The 24,820-nt window shown below is 44.9% G+C and overlaps 1 protein-coding gene across 10 annotated transcripts in view; it reads right to left on the reverse strand.

Moving 5' to 3' along the window:
• Nucleotides 1–5,925: 5,925 nt before the first annotated feature.
• The window catches only part of ZBTB21 (zinc finger and BTB domain containing 21), a 20,159-nt gene continuing 1,264 nt past the window's right edge, over nt 5,926–24,820 (reverse strand). Inside the window, exons 1-4 of one of the 10 annotated variants that reach the window (XM_019666031.1) lie at nt 23,771–24,814; nt 19,598–19,665; nt 11,551–13,139; nt 5,926–10,956 (exon numbers count right to left, since the gene is read on the reverse strand). In XM_019666031.1, the coding sequence (XP_019521576.1) occupies nt 9,962–10,956; nt 11,551–13,126 (2,571 nt within the window). In that variant the 5' untranslated portion in view covers nt 13,127–13,139; nt 19,598–19,665; nt 23,771–24,814 and the 3' untranslated portion in view covers nt 5,926–9,961. Of the gene's footprint in view, nt 13,140–16,217; nt 17,311–19,597; nt 19,666–21,656; nt 22,741–23,770; nt 24,815–24,820 lie in introns of those variants that run through there. The other 9 variants (XM_019666026.1, XM_019666023.1, XM_019666022.1 and 6 more) reach the window with 9 other exon arrangements.

A 24,820-nucleotide genomic window follows, 5' to 3' on the forward strand; every position in this document is an offset into this window, starting at 1 on the left:
AGGTTAGTAAACTAGAAACAGCAACAGAAACTATCCAAAATGAAATACACAGAGAAAAATTGATCTCTGGGACTGTAATCTCTGGGGCAATTTCAAAAGGCCTAATAATGTTGATTGGAGTCCTTTAAGGATAGGAAATAGAGGGCAGGAAAGACAAATATTTTAAGAAATAATAGATGAAAAACTTCCACTCCAATAAAAACTATAATGTCAAAAATCCAAGAAATTAAAAACTCAAGTGTGAATGTGCATGTGTGCGTACACACACACACACACACACACACACACACACACACACAACATAAAATCTACATCATGGTACATCATAATCAGATTGCATGAAACTGGTGATACAGAGAAAATTCTAGAAGCAGCCAGAGTAAAAATGATACATTATCTATAGATAAGGACATATACAATGATAATATTGGGTAGTCGAAAATGTCATGACGTATTTTGTCTCTGTTTTTCAAAGGTCATTTATTTATATAAAGAACAAAGATCAATCAATGATACAGTGCCCGTTTTGTTCCATAACCTTTTGCCATCTTTCAGTGAGCTTCATAATTCCTCGTTCATAGAAGGACCTGTCTTTATTTGTGAAAAACTGAACAAGGTGCTGATTTACNTAATTCCTCGTTCATAGAAGGACCTGTCTTTATTTGTGAAAAACTGAACAAGGTGCTGATTTACAGCCTCATCTGAATTGAACGTTATACCACGCAAGGAGTTGTGAAGAGAGCGAAACAAATGGAAATCTGACGGCGCAAGGTCAGGCGAGTATGGTGGGTGTGGCAACACATCCCATCCAAGCTCCAATCATTTTTTACGGGTGATCAAACTTGTGTGTGGTCTTGCATTGTTGTGATGGAACATAACTCCTTTACAATTAACAAGCTCTGGACATTTCTGGACGATGGATTCGCTAAACCTGTCCAGTTGCCGACAGTACACATTCGAATTGATTGTTTGGTTCCTTGGTAGGAGCTCAAAAAACACAACACCTTTAAAATCCCACCACACTGAAAGGATAAACTTCCTCTGATGAATGTCTGCTTTTGATGTCATTTGAGGCGAATCATCACGTTGGGACCAAGACCGTTTGCGCACCACATTGTTGTAAACAATCCACTTCCCATCACGAGTTATCAGTCGCTTCAAAAAAGGATTGTTTTCCTCATGTTTAATGAGCATATTGCAGATGTTTATATGCGCCATCAAATGAACTTCTTCGAGTTCATGCGGAACCCAAATATCGAGCTTGCTTACGTATCCCAGTTTCTTCAGGTGGTCGTGAATGCTTGAAAGATGGATGTTCAATGTTTCTGCAATCTCTTGTGTCATGTAGCATGGGTTTGACTCAGTCAATGCCTTTATTTTGTCGTCATCAACCACGGTGGGCCTCCCTGACTGAGGAGCATCGTTGAGATAAAAATCACCAGCACAGAATTTCGTGAACCATTGTTGGCACTGACATTCTTGTAGAGCATTGTCACTGTAAACTTTATGCAACTTTTCACAAGCTTGACTGACGCGTGTTCTTCTCTTTATGGAAGTAAAACAGTAAAATATGGCAAAAATGCACAGTTTGGTCTTCCACCTTCAACTTGTTGTAAAATCTCCAAAACTCAACCAAATCACTCAATTTTGCTTTTTAGAATGAAGCTAGAACTGTCAGCTGTCAAATGACATAGCAATAACATAGATGTGAATGACTCTAGTACTTCCAAAAATGAACTAGTGCCATCTGTCGCAAACATGCATCATGACTTTTCCGACAACCCAATATATGTATAGATATATTATGTCCAAAGATAATGACAGCAGATTTCTCATCGGGAATAATTCAAGCTAGAAATAGTGAAGCAACATCTTTAAAATACTGAAAGAAAAAAACCCTAGCCACATAAAATTGTATACCCATCAAAAATATCTTTCAAAACTGGCAAAAGACTTTTTTAGACATACCAAAGCTGACAGAATCCAGCACCAGCAGACCCACACTACAGGGAATACTACCGTCCTTCAGGCAGGACATGAATGACCATATGGACACCTGGGTCCACAGGTGACATGCAAGGCACTAGAAATGGGTAAATGTAAAGATTTGTTTCATATTAAATTTCTTTAAAAATGTAATTGACTATTTAAAGTGAAAATAATAACAATATATTGTAGGGCTTATACCATACAGAGAGTGAAATGTATGAGAACCATAGCATAAAGGCTGGAAAGGGAGAAAAGGAACCGTGTGCTGTCAGTTTTTGTGTTATACATACGTGGTATGATATTACTTGAGGGTAGGCCATGATAAGGTAAAGGTGTATACTATGAACCCTAACGCAACCACTACAATAAGAAAGCAAAGTTATAGCTTATAAGCCAACAAAGGCAATAAATAAAATAATAGAATTTAATCCAAAAGAAGGAAGAAAAAGAGAAAATAGGGAACACATAATGGGTGGGATAAGTAGAAAATGAATAACAAGATGGTAGATTTAAATCCAACCATATCAATAATCACATTAAATGTAAACAATTTAAATACCCTGATTAAAAGGCAGAGGATGTCAGGTTGGATTTTAAAAATCAGTACCCAGATATACAAGAAACACACTTCAAATATAATGACACAAATAAGTTACAAGGGAAAGGATAGCAAAAATATGCCATGCTAAAACTAGTAAAAAGAAAGCTGGAGTAGTTATATTAATACAAAGTAGGTCTCACAGTAAAGAAGTTCATTTTATAAATGATGAAGAGGTCAATTCATCAATCCTGTACGTTTATGCACCTAATATCGGATTGTTCAACTACATGAAGCAAAAATTGATAGAGATTAAAAGAGACAAATAGACAATTATAGCCCTCCCTCCGTCCCTCCCTCCCTCTCTCCTTTCCTCCCTTCCTTTCTTCATCGAAAACCCAGTACGTAGATCCCTGTGAGGTGGGCCATCACCCTGAGTATGGAAGGCAGGCCCAAGGGAGCTGGAGGTTGGTTACATACAGGGAAACTGAGGCAATGGAGTCCTAGTTTCTCACCATCAGACAGGGGAGGTAGAAACATGGAGAGGGGGAGCTGGGGAATGAACCGGTGGTGGTGGGTTGGAATTAGAGCTACTGGTGTGAACTCATGGATTTCCAGAGATACAGAAAGACCTAGACAATTCAGAAATGTGTGTGTCCTCTCCCTTTCAGCCTGCCCACCTAATGCCCAGGTGTTTCCAGATAATGTTCTCCACTAAAAGAAATCCAGTTCCTTGGGGACATGGCTGCTTTCAGGGCTCTGGCAGGGAAAGCACAAGATGAATCTGGAACATATGTTGTGCAAGAAAGTAAAAAATACTCAAAGGATAAAGGGGCCGTGTCAAAGGTCAGAGAAGCCAGTTGGAAGCTCCCACTGGCTAAATCTAGGACACTTTGAACATCACAACTTAGACAGATGATGGCAACTGAGGATCGCCCGCTGGATAGGGTAGGACTCCACGAACCCACAACACACAAATGAGGAAATTAATGAGAATAACAGGACATTTTTTTCTTGCCTAGAAAGCCCACATATAAAACAAAGAAAGAATGGAAGTATGAGAAAAATCTCCATTTGGCAATAACTATAAAAATAACATCAGGCAAGAAACATCAGCAGATGCTAAAATTAGGGGCTAAAATGGAGATGAGGGATGGATTTTACATAATCTCAAAATATCTCCCCACAAAACATTAACTACAAAGAGGCAAAAGCATAGTGGAGAAGTCTGGCAGAAATGACTAAGATGTACCATCAGTAACAGGACACACGGGAGTCGTATGCCACCCATAGGCTGAAATGAACACAGCCTCTGTGATATTCTGGCCCCAAAATGCACACCTTGGGTGTGATCACAAGGAAACCCTGCTCAGACTCCAAGTAAGGGGCATCTGTGACTGGTCCACCATCTTCAACAATACGGAGGCCATGAAAGCCACAGGCTGAGGGATAATCAGATGGGACAGGTGACATGCCTGGGCTGACGATGGGGAAGTGTACGTGGGAGAGGAAAAGTAGAAAATCGCAGGGGAGGGAAACAAGCCTGTGTCTATTTTGCAAATCCTACCCCACTCACGTGCACGGCGCTTCACGATGCTGCAAGCACTCATTGTTAGCTGATAACCCTAGTAATTCTTAGGCTGACCGATGCGTTTACCTAGACAACCCGTCACCCTGGGGTGACCTAATGGGCACTTGAGCCATGCCAGCGACACTCACACAGCACGCACACACCCGGCAGGGTTATGGAAGCACGGGCGTACGGCGTTTACAGTCCAAAGGACTCACCAACCTAAGACCAGCCATCCCAACGTTTCCCTTCCCCGTCAAGGTCCCCGAGAACCATATGAACAAAAACCATGGAAACTCACTCTGCGTCTCTTACTGAGTAGCTGGGTCAAAATCTGGGGAATCTAAGGCAGACATATTCAGGAACCTTGCTTCTGAGTAGCTGCAAATAAACGGGCTGGTTGTGTCTCGCCTCTGACAAGAATCCTTCATTGTATTTATCTATCAGTGCTGCCGAGGCCCCTTCCCTGTGCAGGGCCCTGGAGCCACAAAGCTCAGTGACAGCCCCTGCCCCGGGGCCCCTCCTGGTCTTGTGGGACAGACCACACATCCTAAAACAGAAGGAGCAGGTGGAGTGAGGCTATGTCAGCGTTTCCTGGGAACACTTAGGAGGGACCACTGTTTTGGGGTGAGGAACAGGTAGATAGGGGCTGGGAAGTGCTTCCTGGAAGCAAGGCTGCTGGGCAAAATGCAGGTTGCATTACTGTGAGGTCAACGAACTGACAAGAGACCCGACTACAGAGGATGGGCACCCACGGGGGATTACAATACCCGAATTCATGCACAGCCCTTTCTTTTCAAAGTGCTTCCGTGATGACATGGAGTATCTTTCTCCAGACATATGCCGTGGACAATACCTGCCACTCAGCTCTGTAGTTCTCACGCGCTGACCTTAACAGAGCCAAGATTTAGCCTCTGGCTGGGGAAAAATAGTACACACTGGACACGTGGTTTTGCCACCACTGTCCTGAGTGTGTGCCTAAGACCGGGCAGGATGCGACGGGACTGCAGCAATCCCAAACGTCGGAAAGCCTGTCATTGCTGAGAAGACAGGGCAGGTCTAAATTTTTAAAACAAAATGTGTGGTGGCAAACCGAATAGGAGGGCTAAAGGAGATGAAAATAACAATTATGCTGTGTATTCCTGGTGTAGTGTGTTCAAGAAACTGTCAGCCAGAGGCTCCCCAGAAAGACTAGTTCAGGGCATCAGGCAAGGAAAGCCAAACCGCTGCGAGTCAAGTGCAAGTCCCAGGTGGAGTGTGGGTTCTGGTCCACCTGGTCCGTCTCTCCTCTGCCTCTTTCCACGGCCAGCTTGGTGGTGGATGGGAAAAGCCCAGAGCTCTGCTCTGCGCTTTACAGGGAAAGCTAATATACTGTAATAAAGTTAACACTGTCTGGTGTTATGGAAGAGCCTCCTCAGAGTGCAGAAAGATGCTACAACGTGGACAGATGCTTTTCAATTATGAAATAAAACCAGTTTATCCATTGCTGTGCTGAAATGTCAATTAGGGGTGCTTAAAAACTTCCTTTCTATGCATGTTCTCCCACGATCATTTAAAAAATACTAATTTGAACAGTAAAGAAAAAGGTGGAGAGGCAGACTGCTGCTTACACGGTTTTAGCTGTATTTTTGGTGCCCGAATAAGTGAAGTTTTAGTGCACTTTATTCTACACGCAACCTGAACAGTTGGGAAAAATAAAATCACTCTTGCAACTCTTAAGTGCTAGAGTCACATTAGCCAAATAGAAGGGCTTCACTTTCACTTTCATAAATTTAAAGGCTCTTAATTATTATCATCAAAGTCCAAAACACAGCAACGAGACCAGGACTCAAAACAAAATACAGTACAAATTTATTGACTCCAATCATTCTTAGTCAAGATTTAAGCAAAGTAAACAGACAAAAGAATTGGATACAAATAAGCAATGGATTAACATTAGATAGAAATCCTATTTTACTATGAATTTTCAGTCCAAAACAACTTATTCCTAAATAAAACTGACCCATGTTTTATTCTGCTAAGGCATGAAACAAAATATACACAATTATAAAACATTTGTTTCTCTCTTAACAATAAGCTTTTATTTAATGAAAATTTTGAAATAGTCTTGGATGTCAATAAGAAATAATCACCTTTTGAAAATCAGTCTTAACCAAGTATAACTTTGTGGAAAACCTGGACGGCACTCATAAATGATGAAAGAGCACTGAACTCAATTCTTTTAAAAGGTTTACAGTAAAATACTTTGGTTCTCAAATGGCTGTCTCTAAAAGGAATTTTTGAAAAACCTGACATTAACTCATTTTTCCCCTCCGACTGTTTGGGGTTCTTCTGTCACGTGACAATGCCACAGCTAAAGAACACACAGAGAAGCGCTGAACAAGCCAACTGGAAATTATGCAAACGTCAAACTTCTTAAAGTGCTAAAGCCACGAGAGAAAACCCTATTTTGAAAACTTAAAAAAGCCAGTGTTACAGAACTTATTAAAGAGTACGTGTTGGCATTATTTCAACCAATAATGCTTTTCACAATTATTGCAAAACACATCAGTGAGACATCAGAAATTGATAAAACTGACTTGTTATATTCCAATGTAATTAGTGCAATTATAAAGACACCTGGTATGAATGACACGTAATTATTTTTGTAGTAAGAAAATTCAAATAACCTTACTTCTTAGAGTTCCGGATTTCAGCTTCGGTGCGCGTGCGCACACACACACACAGAAATTTGAGGGAACAAAGGCTGACTTTAGATCAGTTAATTCTTATGTCTTCCTCACCCTGACTGTCCAGTTGCCCGCAGAGGAAAGCACCCCTTGCCGCCACCAAAGGGCGTGTTTTATTCTATTCTCAGCACCAATGGTGCTGTGTGTGGATTAGATATTTGCCAATGAAGTGCTGGGGCATATTTTTAACGAGAAGGCTCGAATGACTGTTCCAAATCAGAAAACCAAGGACCACTGACACTTCCCCACAAATGCACATGACATCACTATTGAATTTCAGTTGTATATTTTGATAAAATTATAAATGCATACTAACTGTAACCAGTTTGAAAGGTAAATATGCTATGAATCTTCAAATATTACTACAAAAAATGTACACTGTTTGTTACCTCCATTGCTTACCTTGATAAAAACTCATTTTACGGTGTTCCTCCCGCCCTCCCTCCCTCACCTGAAGAAAATAACAGGTTCTCAGATTAACAAAGAATATATTAAAACATCTTACATTCTTTCCACAATGGCATTAAAAAGCAGGCATTCTGAATACTTACAAGGAATAATGAGCTTTCTACATTTTCAAAAATTACAATCAGAAAAAACTTTTTCAAGAATATCTTTGCTAAAGAGTTGTAACATTGAAAGACTAAGTTGTCTCATACTGGCTGAGATAAACGTTCTTAAAAAACCTGTTTATTGAATAAAGTGATTAATATGTCTTTCATTATTTTGCTTAACATTTAAAATAGTTACATGAGTGGAAGCATATTTTACTTTTTGACCACCAAAATAAACTCTTTCAGCCTAGTGCTTTTAAGGTACAGTATAAAAAGTAATAGAAAAACCAGAACTGCATTATAAATGTTTTTGGTTCAAAATTTTACTTGAAATCTTATGTTCCTTGCCTAGACAAAAATATGAACAAGACAAAACACTGGCAATCTTTAAAATCCAACAGATACGCAGAGCCTATATTTAGATCAAAAATATTTTTTTACTGATTAACATTAAAAAATCCTCAAAAATGTAGCATAAAGGTTCAAGTCCTGGGATACAGATTTACAACGCCAAGATACTGTGTATCATGGAATTATTACAGACACTCTACCAGCTGGAAGTAATGATTACTCTGAGGGAAACTGTCTTCTGAAGTGACAGCTACCGAGGTGCGCAGAGTAAGAAATGCCAGTTAGACAGGGAATGAACTCAGTGAGCGATAATCCACCCTAATGTTTCACATAAAATCACATGCTTTAGTTTTGTCTTTAAAATGCATAGATTTCTTCAAGAAAATATAAAGATGGTAATAATCATTAACTCTAACTTCATTTTATTCCCCTTTCTCTATCAAATTTAAGAATAAAAACAGGAAGCAACCACTCAAATATTTTTGACTTTTGATGGATTTCGAATGAGAGAATAAAAGGCAAAAATTCTTATATAATTTCTATAACGTTCAAAGTCAATTTGTGTTTTATAAAAAATGCTTGTTTCAATAAAAAGACTGTCTTTCCTACCACTGGTATGGAATGTGGGTAGACACTGACCAGGGTGCCTCTTTTCTGCTGGAGCACACACCTCACTACTCAGCAAATTATTTGTCACAGTAGTTGGTTTTTTAATTTGAAAGAATAGCTTGCTAGCAGTTAATGAACTTGGGAGTCTTAATCCATATCACTATCCTAAAAGGGTTTTGTGGTTTCCACAATTTTTCTACTTTTATTATAAACACCACCCCCACCCCCAGAACTGAAATAAAAATTTTCCCCTTTGAAACAGCCCCTTGAACTTGGGATAACACCTACTGCTGAAAGGCTTTTAATTACAACTTATACAAAATAGGAAAAAAAAAAAAAAGCCCAAACCCTCTGGGCCAAAATAAGTAGAAAAGCTACTTTGGACCCTTGACAGTACACTTTAATACGAATTTATGAAATACTAAGCAGCAACTTAAAGCAGAATGGTTTCACCCTGGATGTTTCACCACGATAAACTCCAACAGATTCTAACGGAACTCAACACAAGACAAAGGCAGGAAATTGTATACTGTAAATATTGTTCTTGAAAAGCATGTAGACACTGCAGTGTGGTGTGTGTCCTTTGCTTCCAGTCTCTGGAAGGAAATGGTAACTCAGGGTTCAGAGCAGCGGTACTGACTCGGGGGCTACGGACCTGTGTAAATATATGTCCCGACCTTATTATTTGTTATACTAACGTTGTTAAATTCAAAATTAGTGCCATGTTATCTTTGTCCCAAATACACTCAGATTTTCAGTTTGTGGCAGCATAAGTCTGAGGAAACCAAATATTTACAGTCCTCAAATGCTGGTCTGAACTTGGAACTGTGATGTGTACACAGCACAGCACCATTTTGATGACAATGCCTAGCGCCACGGAAGCTTTTGTAAACTGATGTTAGAGGCTTTTCAGAAATCTTAATATTTTCATTGCCCAAGTCTTCCATCAATAATTATATTAAATGACCCAAGAGCAAATTTTTGTTTATAAAAATCTAAGTATTACTATTGCTGATTTCAATTTCTCACGATTTTCATACAAAAAAAAAATTCTACGTGACCACAAAATACCAAATATTTTTTTATCAAGTGTCAGGATAACTTATTAAAGTTGAGGTTTATCTTTTTTTTTTTCTTTTTTATTGCTAAAGGCCTAAATCGATACTGCAAACTATCCCACTTCTTCTTGATACATTCTGGACTGAAAAACATGGCTGAGATTTAACTAGAACGTAGGTGTCTGACATAATCAAAAGAAGGAATCCTGTAATAGTACTTCACTAACTGCAAATCGGTAAGAAAACAAAAGCAGCCCAAGTAGATCCTACTGACGCTGTGGATGAGGAGCCATGCAGACCACCAAGACCAGCCAGGTCTCCACACCGTGAGGTCGCGTCATGCTCTGACCGTCAGGTCCAGGGGCGCAGTAGTTTTTAGTTTTCCTCAGTTAAGTAAGGACATTACTAATTAACATCAGTTTACATCAAACTTATATTCAAGCATAACAATTTCCAACCTTTATTATTTTGTAAAAAATATTTTGTTTATGACACATTTCACAACTTAGGCCGAAATCTGGAGACCACGCCCCATCTGCTTACAGGTGGGAAGGGGTGGCCTTCTAATTGTGGGTCTGTTCATGACTCCAAAGACTGAACGCGGTCTTGAATGTCCTGTGGCAAAGTTTACACATGAACTGTCTCTTAAATGTGATGGCTGAGAGGGGCGGGGCGTGGTAAAAGAGCGTGTCCGATTCCTGGGGCACAAACAGCCTCTCCGTGGCGGGGGCCGTGTTCTCAGACAGGCCCGTGGGGCTGTCGGGCTCCAGCGGCTGGATCTTGGGCAGTGGGGGTGGCGGGGGCAGAGGCGGCGGGGACGGAGAGTTTGTGGGGACAGGGCGCATGTCAGACTCTTTGTGCGCCGAGTCCTCGGTAGCCTGAGACATGTGGGACTGGAAGTGACTCCAGAGCCGAAAGTTGGTGCGAAAAGCTTTGTTGCAGACGTGGCAGATGAACGGCTTCACGGAGCACAGCAGCTCCTGGTGCCGCTCCAGCTGCTTGGGCGCCGTGAACGTCTTGCCGCATTTCTCGCAGGGCCACAGGCCAGGGTCCTTGCTCGGAGCTGCTCCTGTGGGGGCAGCGCTGGCCTCGGGGGCCTCCGCCTCGGCCTCCTCCGCAGGCTCCTCTTTGACTTGAATTTTCAGGGGCTTCGAAAGGCTGAGGTCCTCGGGGAGGCAGGAGGAGTCCTCTGAGTCGAAGTTCGCCTGCTCCGAGCAGTCGCTGCACGCGTTGTCGTCTTTCGCAGCGCCCACGTGGTTGGCCTTCGGGGGCTCGGCCTGTGCCTGGGGCCTGGAGGAGCCCGTGACCTCACCGTTGTGGTCCAGGCCGGGCAGGGAGAGGTTTTCGGCCGGCGCCATGGTGTTCTGGTTGTGGACCTCGACCTGGTGCCGCCAAATGCTGAAGGAGGACTTGAAGGTGCGCATGCACTCGAGGCACGTCAGCTTCTTGTACTCACACCGGCTCTCGTGCTCGTGCTTGAGCTCGGGCGAGAAAAACCTGAGGCTGCAGTAAGGGCACACGGTTGCGCTGCGGCACAGTCGCTCGTGGCTTCCTTGCTCTAGGAGAGAAGAGAGCTTAGCGTTACAGAGGCGGCACTGGAAAACCTCCTTCTCTACCGGGCCCAGGGCAGCGTGCTCTCTCGGCTTAGCGGCCTTGTGTCCTCCAAGGGGCTTCTCTCCCGGGTGCATTTTTATGTGCTGTTTGAACTGCGAGAGAAAGCGATAGGCTTTTCCACAGTACGAGCAAATGTACGCTCCTTTGGCTCGCGATCGCAAGTTCCTCTTGATGACTTGGGCTTGGGAGCTACTCTGTCCCTGAAAACCGGGCTTGCTGCGCCTCAACTTAATGATCAGGGCCTTCTTAATCTCTCTCTCTCTCACTATGTCAATCAGCTTTCTCTGGAATTTTTCATCCAAAACGGCATGTGAACTAGAGGCCGGTGACGGATTCTTCACTATGCCGTGCTGGGTCTGGCAGTGGGTCCACACTTTGAAGTTTGTGTGAAACCGTTTGTGACAGATGTCACAGGCATAGGGCTTTTCTGGATTATGGTACATGTTACTGTGCCGGTGAAGACCCGCTGTTGATCTAAAGATCTTAAGGCAATGTTTGCATTTAAATTTTTTGTTTGATCTTGTTCCCTCCAACTCACCAAATTCCTCCTTATTCAAGTTGGAGTCTGGGAAGTCTGCATGGAGGAGAGGGGGGCTCGAGCCGCCCTCCACGTTATCTTCCGACACCGGAGAGCCATGCTCGTCCACCTTTAGCTTCTTAAACGGCAGCCTTCTGTCTGCCTGGAACCTCCTTTTGACCGGGAGCCTGCTCATGTCTTTCTGGTCGTCTTCTGTTTTCAGAGAAAGATCTCTCGTGCCCGAGGACGCCGCCGTGGCGTCACCCACCGTGACGCGGATGATGTCGGAGGGGTCTGCCGGCGGGCTGCGGGGCTCCGTCTTGATGCGAACCTCCGCGCCTTCCCTCTCCACGGGCTGAGAAGCACTCAAGGACCTGAGGCGGTGCGGCTGTGTGGCTGGAGGCCGGTCATCCAGGGCCGGCTTCTCACTACAGTCTTTTAAAGATGACTTTTGAGATAAAGCACAAAATGCGTTCCCGGGTGCGTCGCCTGGCACCGAGGAGGACCCCTGGGAAGATTTCAAATCTATCGAGGGAGAGTAGACGGGGACCTGGCTGTCCATCGACAAGGACCGCCGCAGGAGGCTCTTCACGAGCGGGCCGCTTCTGTCGATGCTCTGGTTCGCAGCAGCAGGCCCGCTGGACGGGATCACCAAGCCCAACTTCGAGTAGTACAGCAAGTTCCTGTCCTCGCCCGGCCCACTCCCTCGGCTGGTTTCTTTCAACAGATAGGGCGTCTCTGATGAGCTGCGAAGAGACAAGACAGGTGGCCGCGGCCTTTTCAAAGCCAGCTCTATCGCTTTTCCTTTGGGGAGCTGAGCACTTCCGCCCGGCTTATCATCCGCTGCCTCTCTGTCCTGTAGCGGCGTGGAAGGCAGGGCTGCGTTCCTTTTTGCCAGACTGCTTCTGCTGGGGTCGTCCAAAGATGCAGAGTGCTCAAGGACCTTCGCATAGCCCACGGAGCCGTCTTTCTGCCAACTCTTTTCGGTCAGTGACATGTTGTGAAGTGGTTCGACTGGCTTTGGGACATGTGGCTTACTGGTGCTGGTCTTGACCGCAATGCTAGGGGAGGGCCGGGGTGCATGGCTGACATCGGGCGGGTTCTGACCAACGGTTTTTCCTTGTGCTTCGTTTCTACTTTGACAGACAATGACACTTCTCTTTTGAGAACTGTTTTCATCATGTTCTATGAATATTTTTTTTCTGTTGGGACACACTGGAATGGGGGCTTGAGGGGTTTTAGAAACGATGTTTGTCAGAAAGGAAATCCCCAGGCTGTAGCCTAGCTCTTGCACAGCCGCAAGGCTGCCTTTCTCGACAAACAAAGATGAAGAATAAATGTAGTTCAAGACGTTATCAAAAGCATCTGGTTCACAAAAGTCAAGCTGAAATACAGACTGAGACTCGTTCTCCTTATTTGTGAATAAGCTCTGGAAGTATTCACTGCTGGCAGCCAGGACGTTTTTATGTGCTCGGAATTTCTGGTCTCCAACAATCAGAAGCACGTCACACAGCTGTCCTTTGAGGCGCTCCTCGTTGAGGGCACTCAGGAGAGAAATGGCGTGTGCCGGGTTGATGTAATGCAGTAATCCCTCCATTGCCTGGGCTTATCTGAAAGACAAAGTGTAAATTACTCTGAGTAATGTGGGGAAAAGGTCTCCACCAGACAAATCGTTCCTCAGCGACAGGGACCAGAGCTGTCTTTTCATGGGCGCCAATATTTAACAGTCTAGGCACACAAGAGCTTTTCGGATGAACAATCTTACTTAATAACATGGAAAATATGAGGAAACAGGTCTCATGGCCTAAGTAGATCATCAATCATTAAAACGAGGAATTTTAGGAATGAGAGACTGTAACATAGGCATTTTTCACACCATCAAAAAGGCTGCTAAAAGTTGACAGGTGTGTAACGAAGCCATATTTGAAAATAATGGTTTATTCTTTAGAGTCCTTATCTATTCGATGCGTGGTTCTATTAGTTTGGAGAATAAGTATGACATATGGAAATACCTTAAGTTTCTAATTCTGAAAGGAAATCTGTTATTACTGCGTAGGGGTTCAGAACAAGCACCCCAAGACGTGCCTCTGTGGTATGAAGATTATTTTGAGCTAAAGGCAAGCAAGACTCTGTGGGCTCACGAGAAACTCCTGCCCCACCCCCAACAACCTAGAAGAAATGAATTAGGGGCCTTGCCCATAACAAGATTGTAAGAGATAACCTTTTTGGACCTATCTACAGGGCAAGGCAAACTACTAATTATTGGACCTCTGTTCCTATCATCCTGCAATGGCCTCTGAAGCCCCAGGCGCCTTACCTCATCCTTAGCTCAGAATGCCATGTACCCCTCACTTTCTGTCTCTGAACCTCTTGTGCATGTGGGGTTCCCATATGTACTATGTAATTAAATTCGGTTGTTTTTTCTTGTTAATCTGTCTTACATAGACTTAATCCTTAGACCAGCTGGAGGAACCGAGGAGGGCAAAGGAAAGTTGCTTTCTCCCCACAACAGGGTATGTTTACTTGCGATGTGCATTGTTAACAGTGGGTTGCAAAGGAGAGATCTTGCCAGACCTTTAAAAATAGGTATGAATTTGGAAAGTGAAAAATCATCTGCGGGCCAGCCAGTGGCACGTTGGTTAAGAGCTGGCTTGGGACGCCAGCTCTGAGCAGCAGGACCCGGGTTTGGATCCGACATTAGGGCCAGTGACACTGCGCCCTCTACAGCTGAGATGGTGAACAACAGATCGACCAGGAGCTGGGCTGCCAAGAGTCGCCAGTGATGGCGTAGGCTGCCGTAGGCTACCGTGAGCAGCTGGCAGCTGGCGTGAGTTGCCAAGAGCCACCGTGAGCGGCTGCCAAGTGGCTGGTGACCGATCTACCTCAGCCGGGAAGAGCGTAATGATCACAATACCAACATGGGCCAGTGAAGCGACATCCTCCACAACTAGACTGAAGAACAAAAAAGGACAGCAACTTATCTGTTCCCCTCCCCCAATTCCCTAATAAAATCTTTAAAAAAAAAATCATTTGCTAATTACCACTGTATCCAAGTGTTTCACAAAGGTTAGAGATGTTAAAAAATAAGAGTTTGTTTTCTTCCTTATACTAAACACCTTGCAGTTTCCTGAACATTCTTTTCTTACCAAATTACATTCAACAACAGCACAAAAGAAACTTTGGCCTGGATCTAAACTGAATTGTTACTAATTCTAAATTAAGGGGTTTGAATTGAGATTTCACTGAAATTCTCTCCAAAGCTAAAGGTGAGACACGAAGACCTAGTGGTGGGTGCAGGCTCTGGCCGAGATGCTGGGGTTGAAATGCTGGCTCCTTCCTGTTGTCGATTAGCCTCTCTGATCATCAGGTCCCTCACAAGAAACGGAAGCAACAACTGTGCCCTCCTTTAGGGTTGGTGCAAAGATTAGATGAGCCAGCATCTCACACATAGTAAGGACTTGACAAATGCTGTGCAATTTTCAGGAATTACAGGATTAATAGGCATTTAATTCAGTATCAAAGAAAAAGGGTCCAGATTAAGCCCACCCATGCTGTCAACGAAGAGAAAGCCATTTCACACAGAGTCGATGCTTGACTCCAACTCTGAGCCTTCACTTATGCTTCTATTACCTAACATATCTCTTGGGTTTGATTTTGATTTAAAGTAACTAAGACTATTTGTGACAGTTTTATCTCTCTAGAGAGCGAGTTGCAGACACACCAAACTCACACCCAGCACACACGCAGGCTCTCCTCTGGCCTCGCAGCATCAGCTTTGCTGGGCCAGCACCGAGGCTCTTCAGGAGAGCCCACAAGGAAGAGTTCAGTAAGCCACCAACGTGGAGTGGCCAGGCACTGTGTATACACCTTTCTTAATATTATTCTGACTCCCTGTTATGGTGCTGAGCAATTTAACTGACTCAGAGGCATGACTCTGCTTCCGGGGACAACACCTGTAGCCTGTCCACAAACCACCACCGTGGTCAGACTCTACCGAGTTCTGTTCATTTCTGCTCACTGTCATTTCGTATCAGCAGTCAACTGCAATTCCTCCATTTGTGACTGCTTGATAAAGGCATTTTCCCTTTCTGTTGGCCATTTTAATTTCTCCCTTAACCCTACTGTACTGTCTTTATAATCATATATCTACTTCTGTGCAAAGTAACCCTTGTTATCTTTTACAGAGGTCAGCAAAGAAATATGCTTATAGTGTCATACTTATCAACTCAGCCATGTACTACACTGTTTTCAGTGTGAATAATTTTTGAGAAAGCTAGTTCAGATGCTGCCACAGGGAAAAGCAACAGATGCAGAATCAAAAGCTTGGACAAGTATTTTTCAAAGAGTTTTCTTAAAATCAATTGTGTTTGAAACTGGCAATAAAAAAAAAAAGACTAGGGCAGAGTGGAAAATGTTAGAACGTGTCAATGTAGTAAGGCTTACTAAGATCTTTTGAAACTTCCGTTTCACTTCTGTGCACACATACCCACACATGTAAGCAAGTACTGGGTTGGGATGTACAATCTGTTCCTTCCTGCAGGTCAGAGTCAAGACAGTCTGAAAGTCAATGCTCTGGGCTAATTGATCGACTGCTCTGAGCCTCAGTTTCCCCCAATGTAATGTAAGGATAATAGCAGCTACCAAACAATGCTATGATGAGAATTAAATGAGAAAACAGTAATTGTTACCTTTTATTTAGCACCTACAACACATTACCAATTGTACTAGGAACTTCACATGTCATTCATTCACTCATCCAACAAAAGGGCATTTGAGAAGGCTTGAAGGAGGCGAGATGAGCCACGAAGATCGCTGAAGGAAGAGCGTTAGAAGCAGAGCCGGGTAGCAGGAGGGCTGGAGCAGGGAGCAGAGGGAGCCATGGTAGACGACACGGAGAAGCAGGGGGAGATGCTGTGCAGGGCTGGGTAAGAAGAACGGGACTTTTACCAGAACTGACATGGACAGCCAACGGACGATTCTGAGCAGAGGACTGACAATGACTTGAATTATGTTTCAAAAAGACTGCTGGCTACATTGTTGAGAATGGACCATGGAAAGTGGGGAAAGGGTGGAAGCTGGAAGGCCAGCTAGGAGCCTACTGCAGTGATGCAGGTGAGACTTGATGGCGGCCTGGACCAGGGGTGATAGCAGCAAAGGCAGTCATTAAGATTTCTAATGGACCGATAGCAGAGGGTAAGAATGTGAGGGTTAAAAATGTCTCTAACGATGCCCTTGGTTGAGACGAAGTCTGATAGAGAAATCGGTTCAGATTTTTTTCGGGAATTCAGTTCAGATATTCTAAATGTTAGCAGAAACCTATTCATGAATGCACCCTTTATGGGCACCCTTTCCTGCTTCACTTTCCCTACAACCTTTCTTGCGCTTCCTGGGATCAATTCCCAAGTAAACCTCTGCATCTGAATCTTTGTCTCAGGGTCTGCTTTTGGGGGAACCCCAACTAAGACAACAAGGGAACATGAAACTATAGGTGTAGGCTAAGGAACTGTGTGAGGACTAAATCCAGTGAGATTTTCTATGTCCCTGGACATGAAGCAAACGCTATTCAACATGCCACCTGCACCGTTACTATATGCTAAAAATCACCATTTTCTTACTTTTCATTGTTCAAAAGAGTTTCCTTCTTTTGCTTTCTTCAAATGATCGTCCTTGGTTTTGCTCTAAGTAAGTACTTCCTTCCAATCCCTTGAATCACAGGCTTCTATACCCTGAACAAAAACGTCTGGCTGCAGCATTATTCACGGTGGCCAACACATGAAAACAACCTAAGTGTCCTTTGATGGATTATTGGATAAAGATGTGGTACATAATATATATAATGGAATACTACTAAGCCAATAGAAAAGATGAAGTACTTCCATTTTTGTCAACATGGATGGATCTCGCAAATCTCATGGTAAGCAAAATAAGTCAGATGGAAAAATACAAGAACTATATGATTTCACTCATATGTGGGATAAAAAACATGAAGCAACAAATGAACAAACAAAAAAACTCATAAATACAGACAACACTATAGTGGTTACCAGAGGTGGGGGTGAGGGGTGGTAGAAGAGGGTAAAAAAGGTCAAATACATGATGAAAGGAGGCTTGACTTTGAGTGGTGAACACACATGTAATATACAGACGATGTATATAGAACTGTACACTTGAAACATAATCTTATTAACCAATTCACCTCAATAAATTTAACAAAAAAAAGTCTGGGAATTAGGGAACAGTAACTCACTCAGAATTGAGTTTTAAGAGAAATAATCACTGTCCCAGGAAATTATTTGGGGATTAAAACTACTTATTTGACTGTAACTCCCATTTAGTTATCACTGAGACTGCTTGCCTGAAAAGTGGCTAAGTGTGTCCAAATTCTTGATACTCCTGATCAATACTCTACACTATTTATTTTCCATTCTACTCGCTCAAACACTAATTGCACATTTCCTGCCACATAATACTGCAAGCATTTTTCATGCATTAACTCAATATTTACAGCAACCCTAGGCTGTCGGTAAAATTATTACATTTTACAAATGAGGAGACTGAGGCACAGAGGGATAAGTACATGTTCAAGGTCACACAGACAGTAACAGCAGAGCAGGACTCACCAGGTGACTGGCTTCAGAGGCCACGCTCTTAACCCCCCTCCTCACCACCTCGTTTCCTCTTCTTCATTCTCACTTAGGCACCTGAGCTAGGTGCTGTCATCCTTCGTCTTACAAACTAGGAAACGGAGGCATTGAGAGGGCAAGTGACGTGCCCACGGTCACCCATCAGTTAGCAGTGGGGCTGCAGTCTGGCCCCAGAGCCGGGACTTAGTCCTCACGTTACACGCTTCTCCTATCTGGGCACCTGTCTAGCATGTGCTACAACAGGTTAGACGATCTGACAAGCACGGTCCTGCCTTCCACTGCTTGCGTGGGAAGGGGAAAAGTCCATCTGTCATCACACACTGCAGTATGCTGAGCACCAGACGGGTATGTGCAGAGGTGCAGAGGGAGAACAGGTGATGGCACTGATCCAGGTGAGAGGGAGGTCAGGGCAGGCATTCAGGACGAGAGGCCTCATGACCAAGCTGCAGTGAGAGAATGTGGGCAGAGTCAGGAAGCAAGGGTGAAGGCCACTTCAAGGAGAGCAGCGGCATGTCCAAAGGCACAGAGGCCAGCCAGAGCGCCAGGGTGGGGCAAAGGGTACAGGTAGGGGACAGCAGGCGACGAGCTGGTGGGGGGTGGAGGCACAAGGGCCCTGAGGACTACACTCGAGGACTGTAAGAGGACAGTGGCCTTTGCCACCCTGCCCAGTAGCCCAGGACAGAGGCTCTAGATGTCTGGCACAACAGGACAGGGTGAGTGCACAGGGCAGTGCAGCTCCTCACCTTCAGGGTGAGGCCCTTGCTTTTACCTTTTAATACAATTATTAAAAATTAAAAAACAACAGCCCCTTTCCTGTGGAGCTGCAAACAATGAACATTTTGGAATTCTGTGTTTTAACGACATTAGGTCTATTTATTGAGCTTAACAACTTAGCTAAAAATATAAAATGCCACATCAAGAATGCAGGCAAAAAGGGGGGAAAAAATCAAAACTGCTAAATGTCATGAGACAATCCGGCACACCCTTTGTGGATGGTGGATGTGCAGAACGAATTCTCAAAACCTTCTGTTTTCTGCTCTGCTGCCCTCAGGTAAGGCCAGCCTTGCTACTGGGTGTACTTTCTTCTCCATAAACATGCTGGCTCATCAAACTCCAGTTTCTCACGTAAGTTCTATATGAATACTCAGCCTCTGACTTAGCGAAGACAGTGTGTCATAAACACGTAAAAGCTCTTACGTATACATACTGCCACTGCATGCAAGTCCTGCTTCTTGTCCTTTGCTCACCTCTACCTGACTCATCAGTGCAGGTGTTCCAGCTACTACTTTAGTCACCGTGGAAAACCCTGGTTTTCTGGAAAGTAGGTGAAATGTGGAAGAAAAGGCCCGTTTAGGAGAGGCAGAAGAAGCTGGGAGGAAATCCCCCAGGAAAACCACATTCTGAGACAGGGCTGGCTTGCTTACCAATTGGCTCCTTGCACACAAATATCTTCCCAAACTCTGCCTGAATGGTTTCTATTTCACGTTGTTTCCTGAAATTTCAAAACGAGAGAATCTTTATGTTTAACAATTCATGGAAGTCACAGCTCCATGGGGAAGACTTTCAAGTCAGCATACTTGCCTCCAATCCTGGCTTTGCCTCCTGGTAAGTATTTAACTTTATAAAGATCACTCAACCTTTCTAAGTTCTAACTAGTCTCCTTAATCTGTTAAGCAGGGCTAACACTACACCCACCTAGGATTTTCAGGATGAACAAAAGACACAATACTCATATGTTCGAAAGCTCCTAGTATACACAGTGTTTCCTATATGGCAAGCACACAGTTTATTTCCTTCCCCTCCTGAATGTGTATGTGGGCCACTGTATGCCACATATCACGAGAGGTGCTGGAGACAGCAGATGAGGGAGCTGGCCGGCTGCCTGCTCTCCAGTAGCACACATCCCCATGGTAGGGCAGATGCATGATGAAGGGTACAAAAAGCATAAGATCATACTGATTTCAGGAAGCGGTTCTTTTGGCCAGCGGTGGGAGGGTGGGTGAGTGAACAGTGAGGCCGTCAGGAAGCTTTGGGACTCATGGCTCACTTGACTATTACAGTTAACACCACAGGTTCCATTCTTCACATTTCTGCTACAGGCACTTTTCAGACACTCTCAGCTGACCGTGCCAGGGCTTTAAGACCCCCGAAGGCTGGCCCTGGCCTGAGGCCCCAATACCCTACCTAGCACAGCTACAAAGCTCTTCACAACTGGATTCCAGAAAATTAACTCATACCATCACCTCAGATTCCTCAGGTACTAAATGCTAAGAGGAGTGGGGAATTCATAATTTAAGTTAATTCAATGCAAATAATTTCCTCTTTATTTATACCAATGTTAGATCAGTTGTAAGGAGCTAAGATTTTTTAAGGGGAGGGATGGAAGGCAGGCAATTTTGGAATACAGAGCATTCTGGGGATAGAAACAGAAAAGCAAAACACAGTACACACTCAGATACAAAGACACTGGAGATGAGTGATTGGGCTGAGAAAGGAAGATGGGATGGTACCAAAATAACCTCACTGACTTTCAAGTTTTGGAGATAACCTCACTGACTTTCAAGTGTCAGGCTGGTATAGCGCTAAGGTGCCTTATGAATCAAACAGGCTCCACGACTAGGACACAAACCCCTTACTACCAGCTCCATAGACTCCTTTGGAATGCTGGGGATTGCTTGCACAGCCCTAACCACGCCACTGGGAAAAAGAGGGAATGCATGTAACCTAGTTAGGAAAACAAAGCATCTACATTTGACGTTGGACTATAAACACACACCATTCAGCCCCAAGCCCTACCTCTGGATTTAGCCTGACTCTCCCCATTTGATTTTACTGTTAGATGGTGACAGGAAGCCGCTCTGAGTTTGGGTCTTATCAGCTCATACTAGGGGACAATGCAGACATCCACAGATTATCTAAAGCTTCTCAGATTTCAAAGCTAGCCTGGCTTATCTGATCCTTGAGAGTAATGTCACTCCCTTGAACCCCACCTCACCACATTGTCAGCCTCTAGAGAAGGTCTCCTTTTGGCTAAAGGTGTGTTCTCTGCACACCCAGCTGAATGACTCACTGTAACACAGTCTGGCCAGTCTGGCCCTGGCTGCCCCAGCCCCTCCTCCTCCTGCTGGAGGGGCCCGAGGAAGACCCACCCTCCAGCACATCTGATGCACTGCTCTCCCTTGCTCAGGGGTAAGGACACTGCCCAAGCCAAGCCCACTGGAAACTCTGGAACACGGGCGGAGAACAAGGGCAGTACCTGCGTGGGCTGGTTTATCTCAGCAGCCGTCTGCCAGGGCCCACTACACAGATGCCTGAAGCTCCCATGGTTTTTGTCCGTCCTGGACCAATTTTTCAGTTTTTCTTTAAACCTCAAGGACAACCCTGTGTCTTTACAATAAATTCCTTTTCTACTCAAGCAAACCAGTTAATTTCTGTTCTTGTTATTAAATGACCCTAAGTGACATATTTCCAAGTGGTACTCACTCTTCCTATCATGCCTTCCGAGTCCATCCTTGATAATACTGCTGCTCTGCTCGACAGAACTTCCCAAAACAAAGCTTTGATCTTTTATCACATGTGCACATTAAGTATTACTGTTATTAATTCAACTTATTTATTGAGCTCCTATTAGACGTGCAAGGCATGGTTAAGATGTATCTGAAAAACAGGGGTGCACAAAACAGACAAGGCCCCACTTCCTAGTGCGGTAAAGCAGATGTAAACAAGGAAACAAATAAAAAGATGACTTCGGGTTGTGCTAAGTGATATAATGGAAATAAGTAGGATGCTTGAGTGAGTGAAGTCACTAGGGGTTGGTAAAGGACGGTCAGAAAGGCCTTGATGTGACATTTCAGATGAGATCTAAGGCCTGAGTGAGAAGAACCAGCCTTGACTCTGTTTAAAAACAAAACAATGAGAACAGTGGTTCTCCATTAGGCTAAAATGCAAAACCTTAAAAACATGGGCTGCAAGGCTCTGCAAATCTGGTTTCAAACTGCTTTTTAGATTGTCTTTCCCTTAGTTAACCCCCTGGGATAACTTCCTGCTTCAGATACAACCTGCACGTGTGGCTTCTTCTGCCACCCAATCTGTCAAGTTCCGGGCTTCATCTAACCCCTCCCCAGCACTCCACGCAGCTCGACATGAATCATCTTGCAAAGCTCAGCTCATGTTCCAATTCCTCCATCCAGCCTTCCGTCATGGGACAGATTACGTCTCCCACCAAATTCATATGCTGAAGTCCTAACCCCCAGTTCCTCAGGATGTAAGTATATTTGGAGATAAGGTCTTTAAAGAGGTGACTAAGTTGAAATGCGATCTTTGGGCCCTACTCCAATCTGATTAGTGTCCTTATGGGAGGAGGAGAGCAGGACAAACACATATAGGGATGACCACGTGTGGACAGGGTGAAGATGGCCATCTACGTGCCAAGGAGGGAGGCCTCAGGAACAGCCAGCCTTGCTGACACCTTAATTTTGGATTTCTGGGCTCCAGAACTGCCAGCAAATAAATTTCTGTTGAGACACCCAGTCTGTGGTCCTTTGCTATGGCAGCCCTTGAAAACTACCGTATTTGCCGGCGTATAAGACGATTTTTTGGCCCTGAAAAATATGCCTCCAAGTGGGGGGTCGTCTTATACGCCAGGTACACTTCAGATAGACTGCCCATAGTGCTTGCCCCGTGCCATAGTGGCCTCCCGATGCCCGCCCACTTCATTCCACATACCGTTCAGGCATCAGCAGCGCTGCTGGGTGTATGCTCGGCTGTTATGCGATTTTGCTGTTATGCGATTTTACCACACTCGCAAAATCGCACACAGCCAACCATATAACAAAGTCTGTATTTTGAGTGGAAATGTTAGGGGGTCGTCTTATACGCCGAGTCGTCTTATACGCCGGCAAATATGGTAATATGCTTTCCTTGACTACTTCAGTTGATAAGGAGCAAACATCCTTCACCTCCTGTATTACACAGAGTGGCACCATTTAGTGTTTAGTCACGGTCTTATACTGTTAGTCATTTGTGTCTCCTCAACAGAACCGTTAGCTATTTAAGGCCCGAGACTCTATTTAATATCTCTGACACTCTTCACAATGCCCAACATAGTATTTTGCGCAATAACTATTTACTGATTTTTCTGTACTCTGACACTCCAAATTAAATGCAGAAGTGGAAATCAAGCCTTTTGTTCTCCTAGCTTAAAGCTGGTCCCGTCACTGGCCTGCTTCGGAATCTTGTACTGATTTCCCTACTACTTCCTAGATAAATGCCAAGCACTGGAGTGGCACACAGACTCTTCATATTCTGGCCGCGGGTTACCTCTCCACCCGTACCGGGCACGCCTTCCCAGCTACCCCACAAACCTGCACACCTGATTTCCACATCTAAAAATCTCTCACACCCTTCCTTGACTTGAAAGAGCCATCTCAAATATCACTGTCTCTATAAAGCTTTAGTGATTTGCTCCTTGCCAGCAGCTCAGCCATCTAAACTGCCATCACACTCCATCTCTCTGTAATAACACAACGTTCTAGTGATATGCTTTCATATCTCTCTCCTTCACGCGAGTCCCTGCAAGGAAGAACGCTTGTGGTCACCTGTGTGTCCCTAATGCTCAGCTCGCGGCCTGGCAGGTACCCGCTGGGCAGAGGCATCTCCACACTCCAGGCTTTAGGAGAGCTGAGCTTGTGGACTTGACTGCTCCGGCGTCCGTTACAGAGCTCAGCACGTGGCAGCTGTCTTCGCTTTTGGTGGGAGCGCTCGTGGCGTTCATTACCACTGGATGACGACCCCAAATCTGCATCTCTGCCCGGGCTTCTCCGTGGGACTCCAGCCGCTCAGGTGCCCAGTCAGGGCTTCCATCGCAGGGTGTCCCGCGTGTCCAGGACGGGAGGTGTGGCCCGCACGTGGGCTCGCCCCAGCCCACACCTGCTTGCCCGCACATTCCCTACGCAGCCTGGGGTGCTGCCAACCACCAGGCCTCCCAAGGCAGAAGCCGCTTCTCTTTCCTTCGTAGTCACCACGACCCGTCAGACCTCACTCATCAACAGCCCGGGGAGCTGTCCTCCAACTGAAATCGCCCCTCCGGTCACCTCCTGCTCACCTGGAGACGCCCGCAATAGTAACTCGCCCCTTCTGTCACACACCCGACACCCCCGCCACAAACACCGAGTTCCCAAGGGCCAGGGTTATGGCCCCGTCGGTGTTTATTCCACAGAACGAAGCCCACCGTACATTCAACAGCGTTAAAGGGAAAGATGAACTAAACAAGGTTACTTTTAAGTAAAGCAATGCCCCGAATCTCCACCGAATCTCCCCTTTCTTTCTAACATCAGTACTCGGGGTGCTTGTATTCCAATGTAACGACTATTAGGCATTAGAGATGAACGAGGGGTTCACACCACACACCAGAGGGGAGAAGTTTTAAGAAACGACCCCCAAGAACTCTTTCTAACACGGGTTCACCTCCTTTCCTGTCCTCGTACATAAGCTGTGAAGAGCACAGCGCAGGCTCCTGACTGACGGGGGACTCGGGGCCATCGCGCTGAACGATCGCTGGGCTGGGCGGTACCGCGCCGCCGCCCTCGGACGCGGGGGGCAGCTCGTGCGCGGCGAGCCCCAGGCCGCGGTCCTGTGCGGGCTCAGAC

The sequence above is a fragment of the Hipposideros armiger genome, unplaced genomic scaffold (assembly GCF_001890085.2).
Source record: "Hipposideros armiger isolate ML-2016 unplaced genomic scaffold, ASM189008v1 scaffold_458, whole genome shotgun sequence".
Taxonomy (NCBI): Eukaryota; Metazoa; Chordata; class Mammalia; order Chiroptera; family Hipposideridae; genus Hipposideros; species Hipposideros armiger.